This window comes from Lissotriton vulgaris, unplaced genomic scaffold, assembly GCF_964263255.1.
Source record: "Lissotriton vulgaris unplaced genomic scaffold, aLisVul1.2 SCAFFOLD_2141, whole genome shotgun sequence".
In the NCBI taxonomy this organism is placed as follows: Eukaryota; Metazoa; Chordata; class Amphibia; order Caudata; family Salamandridae; genus Lissotriton; species Lissotriton vulgaris.
The window spans coordinates 307,362-333,193 of NW_028253716.1; the positions used below are offsets into that span (position 1 = coordinate 307,362).

The window sequence follows — 25,832 nt, forward strand, 5'->3', positions numbered from 1 at the left end:
TCGTCTCTCCTTTTCCTCCCTTTCTCACCTCCCCTGCCCCTCCACTACTTTTCTCTTTCCTCTCTCTTCTCTCCTCTCCTAATTGTATTGCTTATGTTTTGAATGGTTTGTGTGATTGTTGAACTTTTTCTGTTACATTGTTGACTCTCATGTAAAGCGCTCTGATACCTCCGGGTCTAGCCAGCGCTATATAAAAGAAATGAACCTGCGGCTGCTGAAATATGTGCTTCCACTTCCCCCAACCTCCCCCCCCCCTCTGATCCTACTCTTTCCAGCTTCTGTCCTCTGCCCTCGCTTGCGCCTGTCCTTTGTCCCCACCCTGTTTTTCTGTGAACCTCTTCCCTCGCCACCTGAGACTGAACTATTTTGTCTGATGCCCGATGGAGCTACCTGGTTTTAGCTATAGAGGAGATGGGCCCTGGATTCCCTCCTTGGTCGTCACCTACCCAGTCGGTTTTTAGACAGACTTCCTTTCGTCTCTACGGTTGTCTCTTCCCTTATCCTCACTTTCCCTCCTCCTCTACCCCCCACTACTTTCTCTCTCCTTTCTCTCCTCCCCTAATTGTATTGCTGATTGTTTGATATAATGTTTACTTGTTGATCTTTTCTGGTTTATTGTTGAACCACATAGTTACACTTCCTTTCGTCTCTCCTGTCGTCTCCTACCGCATCCTCCCTCTATTTATGTCTCTCCTTCCCTCCTCTCTCAATGTATTGAGACTGAACTATTTTGTCTGACTCCCGATGGAGCTACTTGGTTTAGCTATAGAGGAGATGGGCCGTGGATTCCCTCCTTGGTCGTCACCTACCCAGTCGGTCTTTAGGCAGACTTCTTTTCGTCTCTCCTTAATGTCTTTTCCCTAGCTCCTATCCTCTCTCCCCTGAATCTCTCCCCTTGTTTGCCTTGGGATCACACCTTACTGGACTTTGGACGTTGCCTTGACTCGTCTACCGGTTTGTGTCCCCAACACCCTTCCTCTCCTCTTCCCATGCTGTGTCTCTCACCCACCCCTCCCCTTTCCCGTCCTCATTATCTGTCTACTTCCCGTGCTCCAACCCCCCTCCCCGTAATCTCTCACCTTGCCTGCTTTTCCCCTTACGTATTTGTGCTTATTGTTTATCTCGACCTTACATGTAACTATGTTGCCATTCTCTAAGAACTGTGTAACCTTTGTAATGATGTAACCTGTAACTATGATCTGATGCTCATGTAAAGCGCTCTGATACCTCCGGGTTTAGCCAGCGCTATATAAAACTTTTTTTAAAATAAATAAATAAATAAAAAATACAACTCACATAAGCAATAGTGGTGGTAGGTGTCACACATGACCTGGGACAACATCCGATTCAGCACACCCAGTTCCATTTTTTAAGTATTTGACACAATATTGAATTTATAATCTTTGTTTTTTATGGTCATGAGTCACCAGAATACTAAAAACGTGTCTTTTATTTTCAAGGTCAATTATGTAATGGTCACCAGCTTGGAAGCTCGGTTAATTCTTCAGTATTTGTCATTGATCTCCATGTGTGGCTAGTTTGGGTCTGCTCCCTGCATCGATCCTGATAACTCGCACAGGTAAGGAGCTTGTAGCAGCAACATGATAACCCCATACTCGTCTGTAAGAAGTGCGCTCGAAGGCAGGTATCCGATCATTTTTGTGAAACAAGGAAGGGCCAATATCTGCTATGTACATTTGTTAAAATAAAACAGTCAAATTACAGTATACTGTTCCAGAGGTTCGTTCCAGAGACATTATCCGTAACTGAACGCAGACACCCTAGGAAGCATGTGCTTTTAAGACAAGTTGCGTTTACTCACCTGAAGGTGACATGCTTCATCATTGGGCTATACTCCTCACCACCACTACAATGCCTGGCCGGCACCACAAGAGGGCACTTTGTCGCAGATGTTATTTTTTTTAAAAATTCTTTTTATTAAACACAAACAAAAATAATACACTTACAATAAATGCACTGAGCCGCAATCTGCATTACAAATCTGTTCACATCTTCTCGTTCCATAAGGATCAACAATAAGATTTATATTCGGGATCAGGGATCCACCAGCACCTCCGGGTCTTCCATGGCCACCGGGGGAGTGCATATTTCACCCCTGTAAGCATTCCAGGGCCCCCAAATCTTCCCCCATTTCTGGGGCCTACCCCGTGCCACATCCACAGCCCTATCTCTGAACATGCACCAATCCAAATCATCCATCCATTTCCCGACTGTCGGTTTCTGAACTGCCCCCCACAGCTGAGCTATATTACGCTTCGCAATACTACAAGCCAGTGTGGCCCACGTCTTTCCATAAGACGTAAAATCAGTCGGGTCCCAGACATTCAGGATGCAACGCCTCGCTTCCAACTCAAACCCCACTCCCCACACCTCCCTCACCATGGCATGAATAGCTGACCAATACCCCTGAATGAGAGCACAATCCCACAATACATGAAAAAAAGTTCCTGACTCACCACCCCCTCACCTGCACTCGCCACTCACAGCCAAACCCATTCTTACCAACCGGGGGCCGGTCACGTAACAGCGATGGAGAATCTTTAATTGGACCAGCCGAAGCCTCATCTGAATGGCAACGACCCTCGGAGAGGCCACTGCCTCCCTCCAGTCCTCCTCATCCAGGAGCAAACCATCCGCCGTCCACTGGTCTCTCAGGGCCACCAAGGGATCCTCCGCATGGTTAATTAGTTTTTTGTAGATCAGAGAAATCGTTTTCGTCGGAAGATGACCATCTAGTACACGATCCTCCAGCGGGGAGGCCGCCGGAGGCGCCACGCCAAGGGGGATATTAGCTAGCAGCGCATGCCTAATCTGAAGATAGCGAAACCTCTCGCTCCCGTGCATCTGATATCGTTCCTGCAGGGTCTCAAATGGGAGGATACCATCCTTTCCCCATAGATCCCCAACTCAGGAGATCCCAATTAGGTCCCATTTATCGAAACCCTTTGATTTCCATAGGCTGCCCAAACGTTCCGAGTTCCAGAGGGGTGTTGCCAACGTGATCTTCCCCTCCCACCCAAGGGAGCGGTTAGCCTCATGCCAGACCCCAACAGCCACCGCCGTTGGTCCCACCGTCGGAAAACGTCCTCGCCTAGCATACAGCGCCCTAGTAAAGTCCCCTCCAGGAATCTGGCCACGGTCCATAATGTAGCCGGGGTCTAGTGGCGAGCCATACACAGCCTGGTTAACCGCCACCAGCTGTGACGCCCAATAATACTTCCTGATATTGGGCAGGCCAATCCCGCCATTATACCACGGCAGCGTCAATTTCGCATACGCAATTCGGGGCCTCCCCTCCCAGAGAAGTTGTCTCTGGAGAGATTCGACCTCCTTAAAGTACGACTACTGAACCGGGTCCATAGAATTCTGGAGTGCATAAAGAAAATGAGGAAGAGCCATCATTTTGAACAAAACAGCTCGGCCAAGAAGGGAAAGAGGAAGTGACCTCCAGCGTTCCACATCACGCCTGAGCCGAACCAACGGAGGCAACAGGTTATTAGAGTACCTGCTACGGGGGTCCAAGGATATAAAAATGCCTAGATATTTAAAACCCGCGACCTCCAACTTAACCGGACAGCGCGGGGGGACCTCCGGGGGATCACCGCTCAATACAAACAGGACCAACTTCGTCAAATTAATAGAAAAGCCTGAGTACCTACTGAAAACCTCCAGGACATCCAGAAATGCCAAAAGCGAAGCTCGAGGAGAGGACAAATACAAAAGAATATCATCTGCATAGAGAGATATCTTGTCCTCCCAGTCTGGCGTCCATCGGAGCCCCCTGATCGACCTATCCCAACGAACCCAGGCCGCTAGCGGCTCAAGCGCCAGTGCAAAAAACAACAGGGAGAGAGGACAGCCCTGCCTGGTGCCTCTCACCAACACGAAATCTGACGACGTGTGATTATTGATGACTACTTGGGCCAGTGGACCAGAATACAGGAGGCGAACCCAAGAAATGAACTCCGGGCCTATCCCCAACTTACCAAGGGCAGCAAACAGATAAGGCCACTCCACCCTGTCGAAGGCCACAGTGGCATCCAAAGAGAGCAATATTGTCGGCTCGTGTATTTGCGAAGCCCCACCAATTACCCCGTGTAGCATGCGCAAGTTGAGAGCTGTGTTACGGCGGGGCATAAAACCCGATTGGTCGGGATGCACCAGTGTAGTAATCACCTTAACCAGGCGGTTTGCCAACAACTTCACCAAAATTTTAGGTTCGGCATTCAACAAAGAGATCGGCCTGTAGGATGAACACTCAGTCCTCGGCTTACCCTCCTTATGGAGGACAATAATATTCGCCACACGCTGATCACATGGAAGCCGTCCTCTCCCCCTACTCTCCACATACATACCCTTGACAAAGGGAGCCAGCTTATTCGCATTGACTTTGTAAAGCTCAATAGGAAGCCCATTCGGGCCTGACGCTTTACCTGAACGAACCCCCCCTGATCGCCTGCGCCACCTCATCATTGGTGAGGGGAGAATCGAGGAATCCCCTGTCGTCGTCTGAAAGAATAGGCATCGGGATATCCCTAATCATATCTGCTTTCTCGGCCTCCGAATAAGGACACTCGCCCGCGTAGACCTTCTCATAATATCTGCCGAAGACCTTCACAATTTCTTGCAGGTCAGTGACCCTGTCAGCCCCGGGGGACCGCAGCACCAGAACTAGCCGGGACGCCCAATCCCCCCTCTCCAACCAAGCAATCAGCTTCCCCGCCTTATCACCATGCTCATATATTCTACTCTGGGTATTGGCCAATTGTCTTTTAGCATTATCACGGGCCAAGTACCTGTATTCATCCTTAAGGAGAGACAATATTATCTACTTTAGCCTCTGTAAAATCTCTGGGTGATCCACTGGACTCTTTGCACACTATACCTCTTTTTGGTATAGTATAGTGAGAGTCGACTCCCCACGCTCAAGTACTCACACACACTCAGACATAGACAGACAGACACAGACACACACACTCTCCCTCGCACGCATTCTCACACATACCCACCCTACCTCACATCAGAAACATATATTTAACTTCTAAATGACATTTTCAACTAGGAACATTAGTAAATCGGTTCATGCAGAATTCAAAAGATCCTACTTGTTAGGATATCTGAGCAGTCATCCCCATGACAGGAAAAAAGAAATACAAATGAATGAATAAAATGCTTTAGGAGGCTGAGGATGCATGTGGAGTTAGGGGAAGATCACAGCACCACTGATTGTGAGGCGTGCCAACTGTTAAAGCAGAGGTCGCGGCTGGAGCGCTGGAAGCAACTACTCTCGGCAGCATCTCTCAAGATCGGCTTCATCCCCTCGATCAGCCTCCGCAGACGGTTTCAGAAGCGGCCGTCCTCATCAGCATCCTCAACCCTCTCCGATGTCGCACGAGCGTCGCTCCCCGGTGGATAAGTGTCGCAGCTTGTCCCCGGGTGCTGGTGTTCGGACTGCCGGGGGCGTGGGCTCTCCGCTGGTGATGCGGCCCGCGTGTCGTTCTCCTATCCACCGTTTCCCGGTGAGGGGGGCGTCGAGAACCCAGATGGAGACATATACAGCGGCTTTGCAGGCCTCGTTGGCGTCTCCTCCTCCTTCCCCTTCTGGGACGTCGGCGAATCCCTTGCATTGCGCGGGGCCCTCCGCTTCGCCCCAGTGCCAACTGGCTCGGCTCCTTCGGGGTCCCTCCTTCAGACCACGGCACCTCTGCCTCGCCTCAAACTCCTGTGGGAGTCCCTGTAGTGTCGCGGGAGGTCCGCGGGGCTCGGGTTGCATTCCCGAGCCCCACTCGGCCCTCTAGACAGGCGACGGCCTTGTCCATGGCTGAGCTGCGCCACAGGTGTCAGTAGACCCCCACGTCCCGCTCTGGGTCGAGGCTGGACGGGGACCCTTTGTTCCCCTCTCGGCCCTCCACGCAGGCGGCTGCCTCAACGGAGGTCTATCAGCCCTGGCGGCGCCACATGGGTCGGCGGACCACCTACGTCACATTCTGGGTCGAGGCTGGCGGAGGGCTTCTTGTCACTCCCCTGGTCCTCTCGTCCCTCCACACAAGCGGCACTTGAATTACTCCTTTTGCAAGCATATATAGCTTTTGCCCACAACTATTGCTTTTCTTTCATTTTGTCCTTCCAGACCATTCTCCTTACTCCTGTATTTATCTTTTTAAGCTTTACTCTGTAAATTAAATTAACTGGGAACTTTTTTACCAATCTCATGATTCTGTAAATTTTTTTTTTTGAATTGATGGCTTTCAAACAACATTTTCACCAATGAACATGCTGTTTTTTTTCCTCCACTGATCTTTATTAGCATATTATTGAGATTGACTGGTAATTAATTGCTTTGTGAAGAGAGACCATTTTTCTACAGCATTCGAATAATCTCCTTCGAAGTGAAAATCAACAATTGCCTGCGCAGTGTTTGTAATAGAATCTTTGTTGTTATCTGACCAATTAAGTTTCTTATATTTTACTGTTGTTATTTCACCCGGAAGTGTTGTATAGTTTTCATATCTTAGGCCATTTAGGTTTAACTCAATTATTTGTTGATTGTTGTTGCTTATATTTATTCCCTCTATCTGATAAGACAAAATTTTATGAAATAGATTATGAAATTGCCTCCCGTTCACGCTGCATTGTGGGACCTCGAGAGCTCTCCTAGAGAGGCAAGATGGACGCGGGCTGCTTCCGCGGTACAAGTGCCGAGCAAGAGAATCGTTTCAGCAACAAACAGAAGAAGCTTTTGAACAGCTAAAATTTGCAGAATGCCTGGAAACAAAGGTAGACATGGTCACGGTTAATATGGAAGTTATCAAGCCATTAATAACTAAGCGAATTACTGAAATTCTGGGATTCGAAGACAATGTGTTAATTTACTGGGTTTTTAAATGGTAAGAATGCCAGAGAATTCATGGGAGAGCTTTGGCCGCTTCTTTTGAGTGCTCAAGAAAATATTGATGGCATACCCACTGCTTTTCTGGAACTGAAGAAAGAGGAAATTAAACAGAGAGAGATTGAGCAAGAAAAGCTGGCGTTTTTAAAGAAGCAAGATGAAGAGAAAGATATAAAAAGGACAAAGAAGATCGAGAAATGAGGGGTTGGGACCGAAGATCCAGAAGTCCGAGAAGACGCAAATCCAGGTCGTCTTCCCCGTGGGGAAGATCTCCTGGAAGAAGAGAGCGAAAACACAGCCATTCACGATCTCCTCGGCACAGATCAAAGAGTCGCAGTCCTAGTCCTATGCCTGAAAAGAGAGAACCAGAACCTCCCAAACCTGAGCCTTCTATGTTAATAAGGGAGCCTTCTGTTCAGGAAGCAACTTCAACCAGTGACATTATTAAAGTTATGCAACATGAACCTACCCCAGACATCAAGCAAGAACCACCCCCAGAGCAAAGTATTAAAATAGAGATGGAGAAGAAGCCCCAGGCCAGTTCTCGATCACGTTCTAAGTCCCGGTCAAGGTCACATTCACCTCCTCATTCCAGATCTCAGCGGCACCACAGGTCACGCTCCAGGTCCTATTCACCGAGGAGGCGCTCAAGCCCAAGGCGAAGGTCGTCTCCTCGCCAACGTAGTCCTCCCAGGCGCCCTCCACCTCCTCCTAAACACAGGAGAAGTAGAACCCCAGTCAGAAGAAGACGCCATTCATCAGCTTCTTTATCTGGCAGCAGTTCGTCTTCCTCTTCTTCACGTTCAAAGACTCCGCCTCCTCCAAAGAAACCATCAAAGCGAATTTCATCATGTCCTCCTCAAAAGCCCCGCGGGTCACCTTCTGGATGCCCCCCTAGAAGGCGGCACAGGCCATCTCCACCTCCTAGCCCCCCTCAAAAAGAACCCAGATCTCCCTCGCCTCAGCAATCCAGTTATCAAAGGAAAGGTCGCAGCTCGGTGTCTCCAGGACCAAAACGCAAAATCCTAGAAAAAAGATCTTCACCAACCCAAGCTCCAAAAACGAAAAGAGTGGAATTGTCAGAATCTGAAGATGACGAAGGGAGTAGAATGGCAGCAGCAGATTCTGTGACAAAGATGGCAGTATAAATGACAAAATAGGCAGTCTTCATCTGGTACAGATTCTGGTTCATCATCCTCTTCTGAAGAGAGACCTAAAAGAAATGTGAAAAATGGTGAAATGGCACGTCGCAGACGTCATTCAGGCTCAAGGACTTCATCACCTTCACGAAGATGTCAAAAAGAGTTCTCTCCTACAATGCAGCAAATGGGAAAGAGGTGTCAGTCTCCTGTGCCTAAAAGACGACGAAGAAGCCCATCCCCACCTCCAGTAAGAAGGCGCCAAACTCCTTCACCTCCACCTCCTCCACGACGACGTCGATCACCTTCACCTCGCAGGTGCAGGACACCATTTCCTCCTCCACGGAGGTGCTCCCCTTCTCCAAGAAGGTATTCTCCACCAATACAGAGAAGGTATACTCCTTCACCGCCTCCCAAAAGAAGAACTGTTACACCCGCACCTCCATCACTTCTTAAAAGAAGACTATCTTCATCTCCACTTCCAAAACATAGCATTTCTCGATATCCACCTCCAAAACAAAGAATTTCTCTAGTGGCAAAGAGACACTCTCCTTCGTTATCTTCAAAACATAGAAAAGCATCCCCTCCAAGCAGGTCAAACCGTGAAATGCGATCCCCACTGCAGAACAAAAGGCATTCGCCTTCCCCTCGGTCAAGACCTCCCCGTATCTCTCCAACTCCTTCTCCCCCTCTTCGCAGAGGACCTTCTCCTTCACCCCCAAGAAGACAGCAATCACCATCTCCAATCACTAGGCCCATCAGGAGAGTGTCATGGACACATGAACCTAAGAAGATTAAAAGGGCTTCTCCTAGTCCGCTGCCTGTGAGGAGAGTGTCTTCGTCTAGATCCGCCTCAGGATCACCAGAGCCACCACCTAAAATGATGCTCCCACCTCCATCACCATAAAGATCACGATCTCCCTCGCCAACGTGGTCACCCGCACCACCAGCAAAGAAAGCTCAAAGTGCTTCACCAAGTCCGTCTCCTGTAAGGACTTCTGACCAAGAGGGTGGCAGGAAGAAAAATAAGGTTAAAAAGCACAAGAAAAACAAGAAGCACAAGAAAGAAAGGGGTTCTAATGCAGAGAGGGCACCTAGCCCTCCTGCTTCATTGTTGGAAAGAGGAGAAATGGACGATGATAATTTACCTATAAAGGGTTCTGAAAGTGATGGTGAGGAAAAGCTTGATGATTTAGAATAACACCTGCGAGAAAAGGCCTTGAGGTCTATGAGAAAGGCTCAAGTGTCACCACAGCCTTAGCCGCCATGAACTGAAATATTTGATATAATGTATATTTTATTTGGTTTCTATTCCTCAAATTTCTGTTTCAGTTTCTAAAATGTGTTTCAGCTTTAGATTATAACGTATGTTGTAATGGGTAGAGGTGAACAATATTAAAAACAAATAATAAAATGGGCATGGATTTCCATCAGTGTCCACAGTGTACTAGCGATATCCTTTCACTCACCATAGTTGTAACTTCCATAAAATTAGGGTACTTCAATGACCAAGAATTTATATGGAATATAAACATGCCAAGGAGCTTACAAAAACATTATTTATGAAGTCTGATAACAAGTTGGACACACATCGAGTATGATAAAAAATATGAAATGATTCTGTTGAACTCTGGTTCTTACACATGTTTGAAATTGAAACCACTGGTTAAAATTTCAAGTCAACAAACTATTTGAATAAAAAATGTGTGTAATGTTGACTGTATTAAAGTGAATCAGGTTTGTACTTTCTGTTCATCATAAAATGAAAGATTTGAGTTTGCCAGAACACTGTGGGTTTTCTCTTTGTAACAAGTTGATTTGAAGCACTGGAATTTAATTTGTATTTGTATTTTTTAAAGGAGAGTTTGCTCGTTCCCAAAGGGACTCCTAACATTACATTAATCTGTTCACTACAACTGCTTTGTTACCTCCTCCATGTTGTTTGATTGCGATTCTTTCAGACTATCTATGTGTCAGAGCTGTGGGCTTTAAAGGGCAAATAGATGGACGTGGACAGTGAATATTGTTTCATTTTGTAACAGGAGCTGTATAAAACTTGTGAATTAAACAAAGTAAATTTCATAATTTTAGAAAGCTTGGAATATTTGCTTGTTAGTTTTTAATGCCGTTTTTAAAGTGGCTCGGGTTTATTTCAATGAGTGCCTGCGGTATGCCAGAGGTGTGCTACAGATCGTGCGCAAGGTAAGCTCAACTAGTGTGTCTGTTTAGGATACTATTGCAGTAAAATCCAAACATTTGCATTATTTGCCAGTGTCAGGTTGATTTCCTTGATAGAAATAAAATGAAAATGATTCAACGATGCTATTGTATAATCTATTCTAGACCTATGATCCCCTGCTTGAAAAGTCCATGCTGGTGGCGAATCTTGAGGAAATCGCCCATTTAGGACTCTTAGACCAATGGTTTCTCATTCTTTTACAAGAGTCTTGCCGATGTTTTCATCTTTTGTTCCCACATACCCATAGTTGATGAAAAACTTGAAATTGACCATAAGTAATTTTGCCATTGTATTTCAACATCTCTATCGTAAGATCATAGCATATTCATGTTATAATCACCGGTAATAATAATCTCAGGTTGGATGTCATTGTCCAGTTGCTGCAAAATTATAATCATCAAATTGGTCGCAATTGCTCTTTGTAATTATATACGTTGATTAATACAAGAGATTTAATTATATTTTGTTCTTTGTATCATATTTTGACAGTTAGATAATCGTTTTGACTTGGGACGTCCATTTCACTTTCCATTTTTAGCTACGTTGATATAAAAATAGCCAAACCCCCACAAGGTCTGCCATAGTTACTTGTTCTCTTAGCTAATGAGTAATAACCCTATACCCTTCCAATCTAAAAGGAACTAAAGCCCAAGTCTCTTGTAAACAAATGTTCTGAAATCAGCACAAAGTAGCTAGTTGGTTATTCTGAATCTTTGCTTGAACCCCATTTATATTCCACGAACATAATCTGACCCTTTCGTTCACAATTGTTGGCCCCCTTAAAGGAACTTCAGATTGTAGATGTCAATCCTGCCTGACATTATGGAGTGCTGCTGTTAGCCAACCTAATTTGACAGTGTCAAATAATAGGTCTCCTGTTTGTTCCTCTAATGATTTTAAAAGACGACCGTTGGTCATACCTATGTTTTTTTTTAATATTGAGTATTTCTTATTATTCTCGGTTCTCATTTGGGTATGATTTTGTAATTTTGTTGAAACAAAAGGACGTTGCAGGGGAGTTGTTATTTTTATTCCCCAGTCCTGAAAGCGATTATGTTCTTGCATAATAAGGGTGGCGGCAGTAGAAGATGTCCAAATTACTAATGTCGATTCACGATTATTCTTGATTGTGAGGAATTCAATTGATTCTATGTCGGTACATTTAATTTCCTTTAATGAGGGTACTGCATTACACAATTTTAATATGTTTTCCACGAGTCAAGATATCATTATTACCCCTAGATTTATATTCCATCGCAAAAATTACCTGCACCACTCCTTCTTTTTGATCTGGGTTATTTAATGTAATTTGTTCCAGGCTATTTTCACCTTCAGCATGCTCAATTAACCTTCCATTATGATTACTAACAGTTTGAGACCATAATTGTCAATGTTTATGTAACTGCTTCGTTTCGATTCCCAGATCTTGTGGTAATTTAATATCCTTCCAGGTTTTTAACAAATCTCTATTCGTTTCATCCCCTCTGATACTCTCACTCTTTGCTCTATTTGTTTCCAATTGTGATGGCTTATTCTCCACCTGTTTATTACATTCCTCCACTTGCAGCTTTTCTAAGGACTGAATGTTCCCATTCTCTATAATTTTTATACTATCAGCTTGCTTGTTTAGGCATTTATTTTTCATAACTGCTTGTACCTCCGATAGATCCTTATTAAATAGAGGGTAAAAGGGTTTTGTTGGAGACATGTGTTTATCCTCACCTTCACAATATGATATTTAGTCAAGGTTGTTTCCAGTGTTCAATCTCACTATATCTGATGCATTTGTTTTTTAAAAAAGTTTTAGAAGCTTTATTTCTTGCTTTCCGTTTTTTCCTCTGTCTTTTTGATAGATGAACTTCCGGAGCTGCGTCTGTCATTGTTGATTGTGTCGAGCATAGGTTTATCACTTCTTGATCTTTTGTTTTATCATCTATTTTTTCTTTAACAACAACAGTATTGTCTTTACATTTTATTGTATCTTTAGAGGGGCAGTCGGTCTTGATGGGCTGAATTCCCACATTAGGAAAATTCACTTTTACATCGTCAATTATTGTTTTTTAAATATCCGGAATGGTAGCCAGCTTAATTAGTGGGGCACAATTACACTCTGCATACGTAGATATTGGCTGAGATTGTGCCCTTACTATTAGATTATTTTGTGTTGTTATCTTCTGCTCAGTTCCAGCAACAGAGGATGCCGTAGCGCTCAAGAGATCTATTTGGACCTCCTTTTTGTTGGACTGATATGTTAAAGCTTCCAGAGTTAATTGCGAGGTTTTGAAGAATAAATACCAAATTGCTGCTGCGTTCCCACTTCCTGGTACCTGAGTACCTGGGTTATGGTGTTGCCCATTTATGAATGATAGGTCCTTCTACTTCTCTTTTTGTGGTCCTTGAAAATCATGTCCCTTGTCACAAGAATTAATGAATTGTGGACTACTATTCAAAATGTCTTTTTCATACGCAGTACTCCAACGCTGCAGAGTTTCTGGGTTGCTGGTGTTATTAATTTGAGATCCGTTATTTTGATTACATTTCGGCTGGTCCTGTTTTTGAACTGAATTCATTTTAGACAGAGTAAGATCCGACTTCAGTGGGGTATTGGCTTCCCATATGATTTTCACCCCACCATCTAGTTCATTTGGAGCTTCTTGGTCTCGTTGATTTATTTGGCCCAAATTAGATGGTTCCCCTATACCGTTAGCTTTTCTGATTTTTACTTGCACTTCTATTGGCATTGGCTGCCTAAGTTGGTAGTAAGTGCTGAGTATCTCCCATTGTTAGATTTGTGCATTTTGGGTCCTTTTGTTGTGAACGACCAGTAAGTGGAATAGTTAACGTCTCTAGGTCCGTTATTTGACCCCAATGGTTGACTTGGTCCTTAGTTGAATTTGACATTCGTTCGACTTCAGCTTCAGCCTCAGGGTGGCCTGGTTCACTTACTCCTTGCTTAGGGGATATAATATTTGTTCTACTCAGTGGTTTAATTGGAGTTTGAAGATCACATGGGTTAGTTAGCAATGTTAGCATAGCATCAGTTGAATCTTTCATAAAATCAAACTTTGACAGCGACTTTCCCAGTTTCCCAAATGTATAGACCTTAGATGATTTAAAGGACTATATGTCAACTGCCTGTTTTATTTTAAACATATCTAATATCGGTGTTTGTTGTAATTTTCTTTTCCTTTTGATATGAGGGAAAGGTGGCCACTACTTTCCTGAGCTCATAATACACCCTCTAAGGAGAAGAAGTCTTGCTCCTTTCAGAGAATCAAACAGGCCAGTGACAAGACCAAAGGGTGCTTTGATAGGACAAAAACACCACCAAACACCTCCAAGGGAAAACACCCACAAAGCACACCTCCGTACAGAATCTGCCAGTCTTCTGGTTACTTAATTAATTAATTAATTAATTAACCGATTGATTAACATCCGGGCACCGGGTAGGGCTGTAGTCTAGGTATGCAGAGTAATTCAGGTGCCGAGGGGTGCTTCAAGAGGGTCTAAGTCTATTGTCACTTTCCCCTTTCCATAATTTCTCAAATTTTGTATTACAGACTCCAATGGCTCAGCGACTTAGGGACCGATCAATCTTAGCTACTCGTCACACGCCACACACCTCTTGCCACTTGTTACTCACCACTCACTGTTCATTGCTTGTTCGTTGCTATTCATCTATGACAAGAGTACAAGGGAGAATGCTGGCAATCGTTCAGGAGCAAGAGCGGAATCCAGAGCTAGTCCCACTACAGACGGCAGATGTGGGCACTTCCCTCCACTCCTCAGCTCAGCTCTGTCTGCTCTGCTCAATGCTTAGTAAATACGTAAAATCAGGTGGCAGGCCAAGGCTCCTCTGTGCTCCTCTATTCTCCTCTGTGCTCCTCTATTCTCCTCTGTGCCCTTCTGCAGCCACCGCACCAGCAGCACCGCAGGCCAAGGCTCTTTTGACCTCTGCAGCGGCCACCGCACCAGCAGCACTAGCAGCGCCTTAGGACCGCGTTGCCGGCAGCGGCCGTTCCTGCCCCCACAGCAGATCCATAGAACTTAAAGCGCCCGCATAACAGGACACGAATGAAGCGGGAGAAACCTTCGGGAGCAGGAACCGGTCACAAAACAAATGCGCTCCACTTGCTCGTCAACTCCCCCTCGGCTCGGCCCCTCAGCAATACTCGGTACGCTTTGCACTCAATGCCGAATCACAGGCCGACAACGACTGTGAACACCAGCAGAGGGAAGAATTGTGTGTTTCTCCCAGTTAGTAAAAAAACACAGCATAAGTCTTGGCTGCTTCTGCTGCACCCAGAGTCTTATGCGTCTTTGCAGTCTAATTTTTCTGTCTGGAAAAAAATTGTGTCCTGGTTTTCTGCACCCAGTAAATCCAGGTGCAGAAAAACCTAACAACTGATAATCAGGTGGAATAAAATGAACACATGAAAGTACGGCTTCATTTCATTGCTACTGATTCATACTCTGGACCATATTTGAGGGATTGGTCTAGGCATAGTCCTCGCAGCCCATAATAGGTTTGCTTGAGGCTGAGGCCAAAACTCAAAAGTCAGGATACCAGATACAAGTAGGTGGTAACTCAGGGCAGGGGAAAATGCCTGTTGTCCGTGGGGGAGTAATTCCAGTCCCAGAAATCTGCATTACAAATTAATTAATAGTATATATTTTTATATTAGCTGTTTGGTGCCAGTCCATATGACTTTAATATCTGCCTTTGGGGTTCTATGTTACAACTTCATAGGGTACATGTATCCTTTGTGAGCTTAATAAAATGTTGAAAATTCTACACATCCTCCCTCCTACATCCAAGTACTCTCATGCTACCATTCTACACTCTGCTCTGTCTGGAAAAACAGCTCAACATTTTCCAAATTCTGCATTAATTTGGCTTGTAATTATATTTTTGGAAATGTACATGTATTAACTATTTCATTTTAATACTATAGGTGATTGAAATTACGGACGAAGAAAGCAAGATTTAGCAATAAGCAACTGAATTTCAGTGCCATAAGAAGGATTATTTTGAAAAATTGAAGGACATCCAGCATTCTATTTTTAAATAATTTCCAAAAACCTAGGTGTGGCGAGGACAGTAATATACCTGTAAGTGAAGTCTCTAATTTTGCATTTCATTAACCCAGAGCAAAACCATATCTGTGCACACAGCATCAGAAATAATGTAGAAAGACCACTTCAGCAACCTCATCTGAAATATTATCAGAAAGACAAATTGCCTCAGCATTGCAGAATAACGTTCATCTAAAGCATCTTGTAATTCTAGAGAGGAAGCACACACTGCATAAAAGAAAGTTATAACAAAAGGTATCTTCTACATACCATCAAAGAAAAGACGCTGAAAGAAGACTCTGAAGCTGACACATTGACAAGCAAAAGATTGAAAAATCACCTTTGTTCAACAACCATTGTTAACCAGTTACACAAGTTTGAGACTATCTGCCTCTGGATAGAACACCACGGCCCACTCTGCTCACTCTTGCGAAAACCTTAAAAATTCACCACTTTATTGTGTTCATGACCATCTCAGATTGTTTCCTTTTTATTGTGTACTGTTCTGTAATTCTATTTAAATCGCCTCAACATTATCTGCTGTGCATGAGTGATATGTAAAACTGTTAATTATAAAAATGGATTAGATGAGCACCGTTGCGCTATAGGTAATGTAAATAAATCCTCGTCTTTGGAACTACAAACCTTAACCTTACACCAAACATAGAAAGGATAAAAGGAACTGATTTTCTGCTACTGGTGATCCACAATAGTACTGTGCATGTTCTAACACCCTCAGTTACTACCTTTACGTCGGTGCAAAAAGGTACTTATCAGTTTAATCATTAAATATCAGACCAACACCTCATTACTGCATTGCTAAGAACCTATACAAATAGATTGGAGAGAAACATCAGTCACAAAATAATTTACTGCCGGAGAGGCTATTACTTAAAGACTTGTATCTACTAGAACAATTTCAACCGGTGTTACAGGGCTGCTTCCAGACATATTTTGCTCAATTCAAGTGTTAAGAAGATTACACACAATTTCTTTTAGAGATAAATGCTGAACAATATCTAAACAAGCCCGACTCTAAAATCAGGTTCACTCTTACCGTGGCATAATAGTAAGAGAAAACTAAACATAGAGATATTAACCCTAGGAATACACCTTCTAAAAACACGGACTGTTAGAACAAATTCAGTGTTCAAACCCGCCTCAATCAAGGCAAAATAACTGAAATTGGGGAAAAAAGTTACTTGTGCCAAAAAAGATACAGCTATAAATCTTATCTCACAGAATTTGACAGAATGCACACTGGGGGAAACCACTCTCAGTGCAATGTATGCCAAAAAAGTTTCAGGCGTAAATCTTATCTCACTGAGCATATGAGAATCCACACTGGGGGAAATCACTCTCCGTGCAAAGTATGCCATAAAAGTTTCAGGCGTAAATCTTATCTCACTGAGCATATGAGAATCCACACAGGGGAAAAACCTTATCAGTGCTCTAAATGCCAGAAAAAGTTTAGTATCAAAGCGAGTCTATATCGACATGCATTAACCCACTCTGTGGAAAAACTTTACCAGTGCGCTGAATGCCAAAAAAGTTTCAGCCGTAAATCTTATCTCACTATTCATATGAGAATCCACACTGGGGAAAAACCTTATCAGTGCTCTGAATGCCAGAAAAGGTTTTGGAACAAACCAAGTCTTTCTCGACATGTAATAACCCACTCTGGCCAAAAACCTTACCAGTGCTCTGAATGCCAGAAATGTTTCAGTCAAAAAAACATTCTCACTCAGCATAGAAGAGCCCACACTGGGGATAAACCTTACCAGTGCTCTGAATGCCAGAAATCTTTCATTTACAAACACAATCTCACTCTGCATAGAAGAATCCACTCTGGGGAAAACCCTTATCAGTGCTCTGAATGCCCAAAACATTTCAATTGTAAATCACTTCTAACTGAACATTTGAGATTCCACACTGGGGAAAAACCTTATCAGTGCTCTGAATGCCACAAATGTTTCAGTACAAAAAGGATTCTCACACATCATATAAAGATCCACACTGGGGAAAACCGTTATCAGTGCACTGAATGCCACAAATGTTTCAGTGAAAAAAGTAGTCTCACACATCATATAAAGATTCACACTGGGGAAAACCGTTATCAGTGCACTGAATGCCACAAATGTTTCAGTGAAAAAAGGAGTCTCACACATCATATAAAGATCCACACTGGGGAAAACCGTTATCAGTGCTCTGAATGCCAGAAATGTTTCCGAGACAAAAGAAGTCTTTCTCAACATACAATAACCCACACTGGGGAAAAACCTTATCAGTGCTCTGAATGCCCAAAAGAGTTCAAACTTAAATCACTTCTAACTGCACATGTCAGATTCCACACTAGGGTAAAACGTTATCAGTGCTCTGAATGCGACAATTGTTTCAGTCAAAAAAACAGTCTCATTCATCATATAAGAACCCACACTGGGGAAAAACCTTATCAGTGCTCTGAATGCCACAAATGTTTCAGTGTAAAATACAGTCTCATTCATCATATAAGAACCCACACTGGGGAAAAACCTTATCAGTGCTCTGAATGCCAGAAATGTTTCAGTGACAAAAGCCGTCTCATTCATCATATAAGAGCCCACACTGGGGAAAAACCTTATCAGTGTTCTGAATGCCACAAATGTTACAGTCAAAGAAATAGACTCACTCAGCATATAAGAACCCACACTGGGGAAAATCCTTATCAGTGCTCTGAATGCCAGAAAAGTTTCAGAGGTAGAGATGGTTACAAGCGCCATAAGAAAATACACCATCAAAATTATTCAGTGCTGTCTCCGGCTCGTACAGCTTAAAGTCCTCCACCGGATTTATGTGACTGGTCCTCGCCTGATTCGTATGGGATACTCTTTGGATGGGTTGTGTAAGCTTGGATGCGGCCTAACGGGCACTTTCCTCCATATACTCTGGGAGTGCCCGGCGGTTGTGCGGTTCTGGAGTCGAGTGCATGCTGTGATGAAAGAGGTCACGGGTGTTGCGTTGTTGCCTGAAGCTAGGCGTTGTTTGTTGAATGTTTGGGAGCCGACTGATTATGATGTTGCGCAGACTCAGTGGGTGACCCTCGGGAATATGATTGCCAAGAGAGATATTGCACAGTTGTGGGGATCTCAGAGACCGAACTGTCACGTACCATCAAGGACTTAGATGAGGAAATTTTTAACCTCAAAAGAGACTTATCATCTGCAATTGATCCGACTATTTGGGATACCACCCTAGAAGAACTTAATGCAAAATTGGATCAATATAATCGTGAATTACAGGAAGGCAAGATCAGGAAGTATCGACGCGATACTATAGATTATAAATTAAACGAGGTCTACACGTGGGTAGAGATATATGCTAGGAGACGTGTTTTCGCACAAACAAAATGACTTCAAGTGAAGAAAGTATAACTACAGACCAAGACATCTCTGCATCGCGACAACCCATAGCAAAATCACCAGCAATTCCTACCACTTCCACTGTAAATGCCTCTAATGCACAATCAGAGAACACCACAACAACAGGTTCTAAGCATTTCTGTATGCCACAGGTACATATTCATCTCCCTTTACATGTTTGGTAGTTAGACGTAGAGCAATATGCCTACATAAAATGTTCCGTTTTTCACTCTCCTACAGGTTTTTTATCGGGAGTTAAGTTAACCCAGTAGTAGCATACCATTTTCCACACTCATCCAGTCTACAGATGCATACATGAAACTGTGATCATACACAAAGTATTACATTAATTAGTACATCACGATGCTTCCTGTGCATTTTAATGATGATATTCTTGATGCTGTATATTCTTTTAGGGTTTATATTAACATTTGCATCACATAAGCATGTTATAATGTGGTTTCCTCATGAGATTGAGTTTACTCAGAGTTTGAATGATGAGAATTTTATGTGCACTGAACGCATTTAAACTGGGTCCGACATCATGTCCACGACATATTAGGCTTATATCTGTTTACTTGCATGGTGTATTTGTAATATGAGCGCAATACCCTTCAGAAGGTTCGATGTGATCAACATATGATGTGATGTATTTTATACCTGGTTAAGTAGATTAAGCTTGCTAGAATACATATTCAGTTTTCAACTTTATTTCCAATGTACAATGTTTAATACCACCATATATCATTGTTTCCCCTTTAGTGTCTTTCACGTCCTAAATATCTCTTATAAAGCTGTAAATATTTTTCCACTTTGTACTGATTAGTTCTTCTGTATGTTTTAGGATTTCGCCCCAGCGGAAGGGTACCTCCGGGTCCCGAAATGCATTGGGCTTTGATTTTCAAGATTATCAACTTATATCATTCCGTGTATCACCCATGATCAATTTATTTGAAATGCCCAGAGACATGTAAAGAGAATATACGTTGTATACAAAGTCTTATTTTCATGTAAACAGAGATTTATTGTTCTTCAGAACCAATAGATAAACATTAATATACATGAGTAGAATGTATTAATGTATACATGTTGCATAAAAGTTCTATGAATTAAATAATAGAACGAGAAACTATATAGTATTCATTGAGTATTGATTAATCTGAACAGTAGTTTTTTTCAAATTGTTGGAAAAAGGATTTTTCCAGTAGGAACAGTGCGCACTACAAGTAGGTTTTCTCCTACTTGTGACTCGCTTCGCCCTCCAGCCGAGTGGTCGCTCCCCTGCCTCCCTGGTGCACTGTGGTATCGTTATTCAGCTTTTGTCTGCCCTCATTACTGCCTGCAGTCTGCCCCGCTTGCCGCTTTGCATATTTGACATTTTGAAAGCGCGTTTGTGTCTGTGCATACATAATTGCTGTATTTGTGCATTCCGCCCCAAGCGCTCCGCTCCGCTGACCCCTCCGCTGCCATTTTGATCGTTGTTGTCCTCCTTCGTGGCCCGCCCCGCCTCCCAGCTGAGACGCCCTCCCACTGCCTAGATAGAGCGCTCCGTGTCCAGAACGCGCTGTGACTCGCTTCGCCCTCCAGCCGAGTGGTCGCTCCCCTGCCTCCCTGGTGCACTGTGGTATCGTTATTCAGCTTTTGTCTGCCCTCATTACTGCCTGCAGTCTGCCCCGCTTGCCGCTTTGCATATTTGACATTTTGAAAGCGTGTTTGTGTCTGTGCATACATAATTGCTGAATTTGTGCATTCCGCCCCAAGCGCTCCGCTCCGCTGACCCCTCCGCTGCCATTTTGATCGTTGTTGTCCTCCTTCGTGGCCCGCCCCGCCTCCCAGCTGAGACGCCCTCCCACTGCCTAGATAGAGCGCTCCGTGTCCAGAACGCGCTGTGACTCGCTTCGCCCTCCAGCCGAGTGGTCGCTCCCCTGCCTCCCTGGTGCACTGTGGTATCGTTATTCAGCTTTTGTCTGCCCTCATTACTGCCTGCAGTCTGCCCCGCTTGCCGCTTTGCATATTTGACATTTTGAAAGCGCGTTTGTGTCTGTGCATACATAATTGCTGTATTTGTGCATTCCGCCCCAAGCGCTCCGCTCCGCTGACCCTTCCGCTGCCATTTTGATCGTTGTTGTCCTCCTTCGTGGCCCGCCCCGCCTCCCAGCTGAGACGCCCTCCCACTGCCTAGATAGAGCGCTCCGTGTCCAGAACACGCTGTGACTCGCTTCGCCCTCCAGCCGAGTGGTCGCTCCCCTGCCTCCCTGGTGCACTGTGGTATCGTTATTCAGCTTTTGTCTGCCCTCATTACTGCCTGCAGTCTGCCCCGCTTGCCGCTTTGCATATTTGACATTTTGAAAGCGCGTTTGTGTCTGTGCATACATAATTGCTGTATTTGTGCATTCCGCCCCAAGCGCTCCGCTCCGCTGACCCCTCCGCTGCCATTTTGATCGTTGTTGTCCTCCTTCGTGGCCCGCCCCGCCTCCCAGCTGAGACGCCCTCGCCCCCCCCCCCCACTATCCATATATGTCAGTTGTACCCGCGCGCAGCGTTTACGCGCAGCGACCGCGCCCAACCCGCGCCGAAGGTGCGCCAAAGGTAAGCCCGTCTACGCCCGTCCGCGCCTGGACCGCGCCCAGCGCCAGACCCCCTGGCCCCCGTCCCTCTCAGCCCCCCCGCATTACCTACGATGCCGCCACCCTCCTAGCCCTTAACCCCGGTCGCGCCCCCAACTGCGTCCAAGCCGCTCCTGGACACACCCATGGACCTTTCTCTTGCTACTCCTGCAAATTCATCGCCACCGACAACATTATCGATACGACCACAACACAGATTCCTGACCCCAACCACCTACAGTGCATCCTCCTCAACACCCGCTCGGTCCACAGGCACGCCATTGACCTATGGAATCTACTAGACACCATTTCTCCGGACATCGCCTTCCTAACGGAAACATGGATGAATGCTTCCTCCGCACCAGACATCACCATTGCCATCCCTGAAGACTATAAGATCACTCGCAAAGACCGTACCAGCCACACAGGAGGAGGAATCTCCATCGTCCATAAGAAATCAATCCGCATCTCATCCAGCTCTGACGCCAACCTCGCTAACTCCGAACACCTTCACTTCCAGATCCACATCGACCCCAAAACCACTCTCAGAGGCACCCTCCTCTACAGACCACCAGGACCCCGCGCAAAATTCAGTGAAGACATCACGGACTTCATCACCCCACACGCGCTCCCCTCCAAAGACTACATCCTTCTGGGAGACCTCAACTTTCACCTTGAAAAGATCAACGACCGCAACACCGCCACCCTCTTGGACAACCTCGCCAACCTCGGACTTAAACAACTAGTCACTTCCCCCACCCACATCGCAGGTCACACACTCGACCCCATCTTCACATCCAGCAATCATGTCTCCTTCAGCCACACTACGGACCTCCTTTGGACTGACCACAGCTGCGTTCACTTCACCTACAACAAACCAAAACCCAGCATCCACCTCCAACCTACCCTGCAAAGAAACTGGAACAAAATCACCACGGACCAAATCTCCGCATCGCTCCTTCGAAACACCCCAGCCCTCTCTTCTAACGCTAACGAAGCCGCCGCCAACCTCACCCTATGGTTATCCAACACCGCCGACACCTTAGCACCACTGAAAAAACGTCAAAGCAAACCTGGCAGCAAAAAGGCCTCATGGTTCAACGATGATCTCAAGAAGTCCAAGAAAGTCTGCCGCTCCCTTGAAAAGGCCTGGAAAAAAGATCCAACCACTAGCACCAAGGCCGCCTTCAAAAACGCCACCCGCACTCACCACCAACTAATCCGAAAAGCCAAGAAAACAGCATTCAAGGATCGACTTGACAACAACGCCCACAACAGCAAGGAACTTTTCAACATCGTCAAGGAATTTTCCAATCCCTCGGCCAACTCCAACGACATCACCCCCTCTCAAACCCTCTGCGACTCCCTAGCCTCATTTTTCCACAACAAGATTGCAGACATCCACAACAGCTTTGACAACCAACCCGGAAACCAACCCACCCTACCATTTGCTGATCATCCTCCCCCCGTGAACACCCTTAACGACTGGAACCCAATCTCCACTGAGGACACCATCCGCCTGATGAACTCCATCCACTCAGGATCCCCCACAGACCCATGCCCTCACCACATCTTCAACAAAGCAGACTCCGTCATAGCACCGCACCTCCGAGACGTCATCAACTGCTCCTTCAACTCCGCCACCTTCCCGGAAGACTGGAAACACGCTGAACTCACCGCCCTTCTGAAAAAACCCACAGCGGTCCCCACCGAACTCAAAAATTACCGCCCCATCTCGCTTCTTCCATTCCCGGCCAAAGTCATCGAGAAAGCTGTCAACAACCAGCTCGCCGCCTTCCTCGAAGCCAACAAATCCCTCGACCCTTCTCAATCTGGTTTCCGAGCAAAACACAGCACTGAGACCGCCCTCATCGCAGCAACAGACGACATTCGAACTCTACTGGACAATGGAGACACAGTCGCCCTCATCCTCCTTGACCTCTCTGCAGCATTCGACACAGTCTGCCACAGCACCCTTTTACAACGCCTCAATAACATCGGAATCCAAGGAAAAGCCCTTGAATGGATCACCTCGTTCCTCATCGAAAGAACCCAGAGAGTCCGCCTTCCACCATTCAAGTCCGAGGCCTCTGAAGTCATCTGCGGCGTACCACAAGGATCCTCACTCAGCCCCACCCTCTTCAACGTATACATGAGCCCCCTCGCGGCCATCGCACGCCAACACAACCTCAACATCATCTCTTACGCGGATGACACTCAACTGATCCTTTCTCTCACCAACGACCCCAGCACCGCCAAAACTAACCTACACGAAGGAATGAAAGAAGTTGCCGAATGGATGAAACAAAGCCGTCTGAAACTGAACTCAGACAAAACAGAAGTCCTCATCTTAGGTACATCCCCCTCTGCATGGGACGACTCCTGGTGGCCGGAAGCCCTCGGAAAAGCACCCATCCCGACAGACCACGCACGAAACCTAGGCGTCATCCTGGATTCTTCACTCTCAATGAACAGACAAGTCAGCGCCGTATCCTCCTCCTGCTTCAACATTCTTCGCATGCTCAGAAAAACATTTTGCTGGATCCCCTCCGAAACAAGGAAAACAGTCACCCACGCTCTAGTCACGAGCCGACTGGACTACGGAAACACCCTCTACGCAGGTACAACCGCAAAACTCCAGAAGAAACTCCAACGAATCCAAAACGCCTCAGCCAGGCTCATATTAGACATCCCGCGCAACGAACACATCTCTGGTCACCTTAAAGTCCTCCACTGGCTACCCGTCAATAAGAGGATCACTTTCCGACTGCTTACCCACGCACACAAATCACTCTACGACATCGGACCAGAATGCCTCAACTCACGACTGTCCTTCTACACCCCCTCCCGCCAACTACGTTCTTCCAGCCAAGCCCTCGCCACTGTACCTCGCATCAACAAGACCACCATGGGAGGCAGATCCTTTTCATACCTGGCTGCTATAACATGGAACTCACTCCCCGCTTACCTTCGCCTTACCCAGAACCACCTAGCATTCAGAAAGCAACTTAAAACGTGGATATTTGACAAGTAATCCTCCTCCCCTTCCTAAGCGCCTTGAAACCCTCTGGGTATGTAGCGCGCTATATAAATTCTATGACTTGACTTGACTACTTAGTTGTCACTTAATTTCTTGTGCTAGCCAACACATTTCAGTAGTGCTGCACCCTTAGATTAGGTAGTTTATAGATGCTCTTATGATTATATTGTGAGTGCTCCTCTTACATTTACATTCTGATCTCAGAGACCGCCCACGATCTTGGCATGGAATGTGAATATGGACTGGTGCATGTTTAGAGAGAAGACAGTATATGTGGCGCGCGGCAGACCCAAAAAATGGGGGCAAGTCTGGGGCCAGTGGAACTCCTATTGTGGTGAAATATGTACACCTCCCTTCACAGACGTCTCGGATACTCCACCTTCCCCCTGAACCGACATTCCTACTAATGTTTCAGCTATAATGTTTCCTGGCTTGCAATTCCCCTTGCTTCCCCCCATCCCGTATTGCCGATTGTATCAAACTGATACGCATTTCCTTCCTCACAGGACGCTTCACCATTTGTAATGATTTTATTGCCTTGTTTAGTTTTTGTTCATGTTCAATTTCTGTTGTGAATGCCAGAAATTCCTATTTATTTGGCACAGCCTCACTAACCATAAGCGGCTCCATACTGATCAAAAATCTCATGAGTGTTCTGAATTCCAGAACAGCTGCAGAGAAAAACGCTATCTCGCCATGAGAAACTCCACACTGGAGAAAATCCTTATGCCATAAAAGCTTGAATCTGAAAGACAGTGTTATGCTTCATGAGAGATCCCACTCTGGAGAAAAACCTTATGAGTGCTCGAAATGCAAGCAAAGTTTTGGTTACAAATTACTTCTCACATGACATGAGCGAACTCACACGGGGGGAAAAAGCCTTATGTGTGTTCTGAATGTCAGATAAGGTTTAGTCTCGAATACTATGTTACTTCACATGAGAGAATTTACACTGGACTAAAGCCTTATACAGTAGGGGAAAGCCAGAAACGTTTTACTCAGGAAGGAGATCTCACTAAAGGAGATCTCAGTGTAGCCATGTAGTGTTTTGAGGGTAGGTTGCAGTGTTGGGGGAGTAGCTTTAGGGCAAGCAGAAAGGGCCAGTGGTTTGTGGGAACAGATGATGGCAGTGTTTTGGGGAAAGGGGCTGTGGTTTTCAAGGCTTTTGTGGTGGGGTTGGTGGCAGCGCTGTGGGGTGGGGTAGGGTGACATGGAAAAGGGCTAGGCTAGTCTAAGTCCTTTTTAGGTTTCGGCCTAGCGTACACTGCACAGCAGTGTCACGCAGCCAGAGTCCTTTTCTCGGGGGGTTTGAAAATGGACCTGGAAATTCAAATTAGCTCCTGTGTGTTATTTCCTAGGTTCATTTTCATTGGCCTTTGTGTGCGTGTATTTTTAAAACAGAACACGCAATAGGCGGTCACGTA

The 25,832-nt window shown here is 45.4% G+C and overlaps 1 protein-coding gene across 2 annotated transcripts in view; it reads left to right on the forward strand.

The window, feature by feature from the left end:
• LOC147660799 (uncharacterized) overlaps nucleotides 1–19,568 on the forward strand; it is a 35,059-nt gene extending 15,491 nt beyond the window's left edge. The window contains exons 3-5 of one of the 2 annotated variants that reach the window (XM_086951457.1): nucleotides 1,461–1,579; nucleotides 15,244–15,400; nucleotides 15,579–19,568. In XM_086951457.1, coding sequence (XP_086807583.1) covers nucleotides 16,618–18,177 — 1,560 coding nt within the window. In that variant the 5' untranslated portion in view covers nucleotides 1,461–1,579; nucleotides 15,244–15,400; nucleotides 15,579–16,617 and the 3' untranslated portion in view covers nucleotides 18,178–19,568. Of the gene's footprint in view, nucleotides 1–1,460; nucleotides 1,580–15,243 lie in introns of both variants that reach the window. The other variant, XM_086951456.1, reaches the window with a different exon arrangement.
• The last annotated feature ends 6,264 nt before the right edge of the window (nucleotides 19,569–25,832 follow it).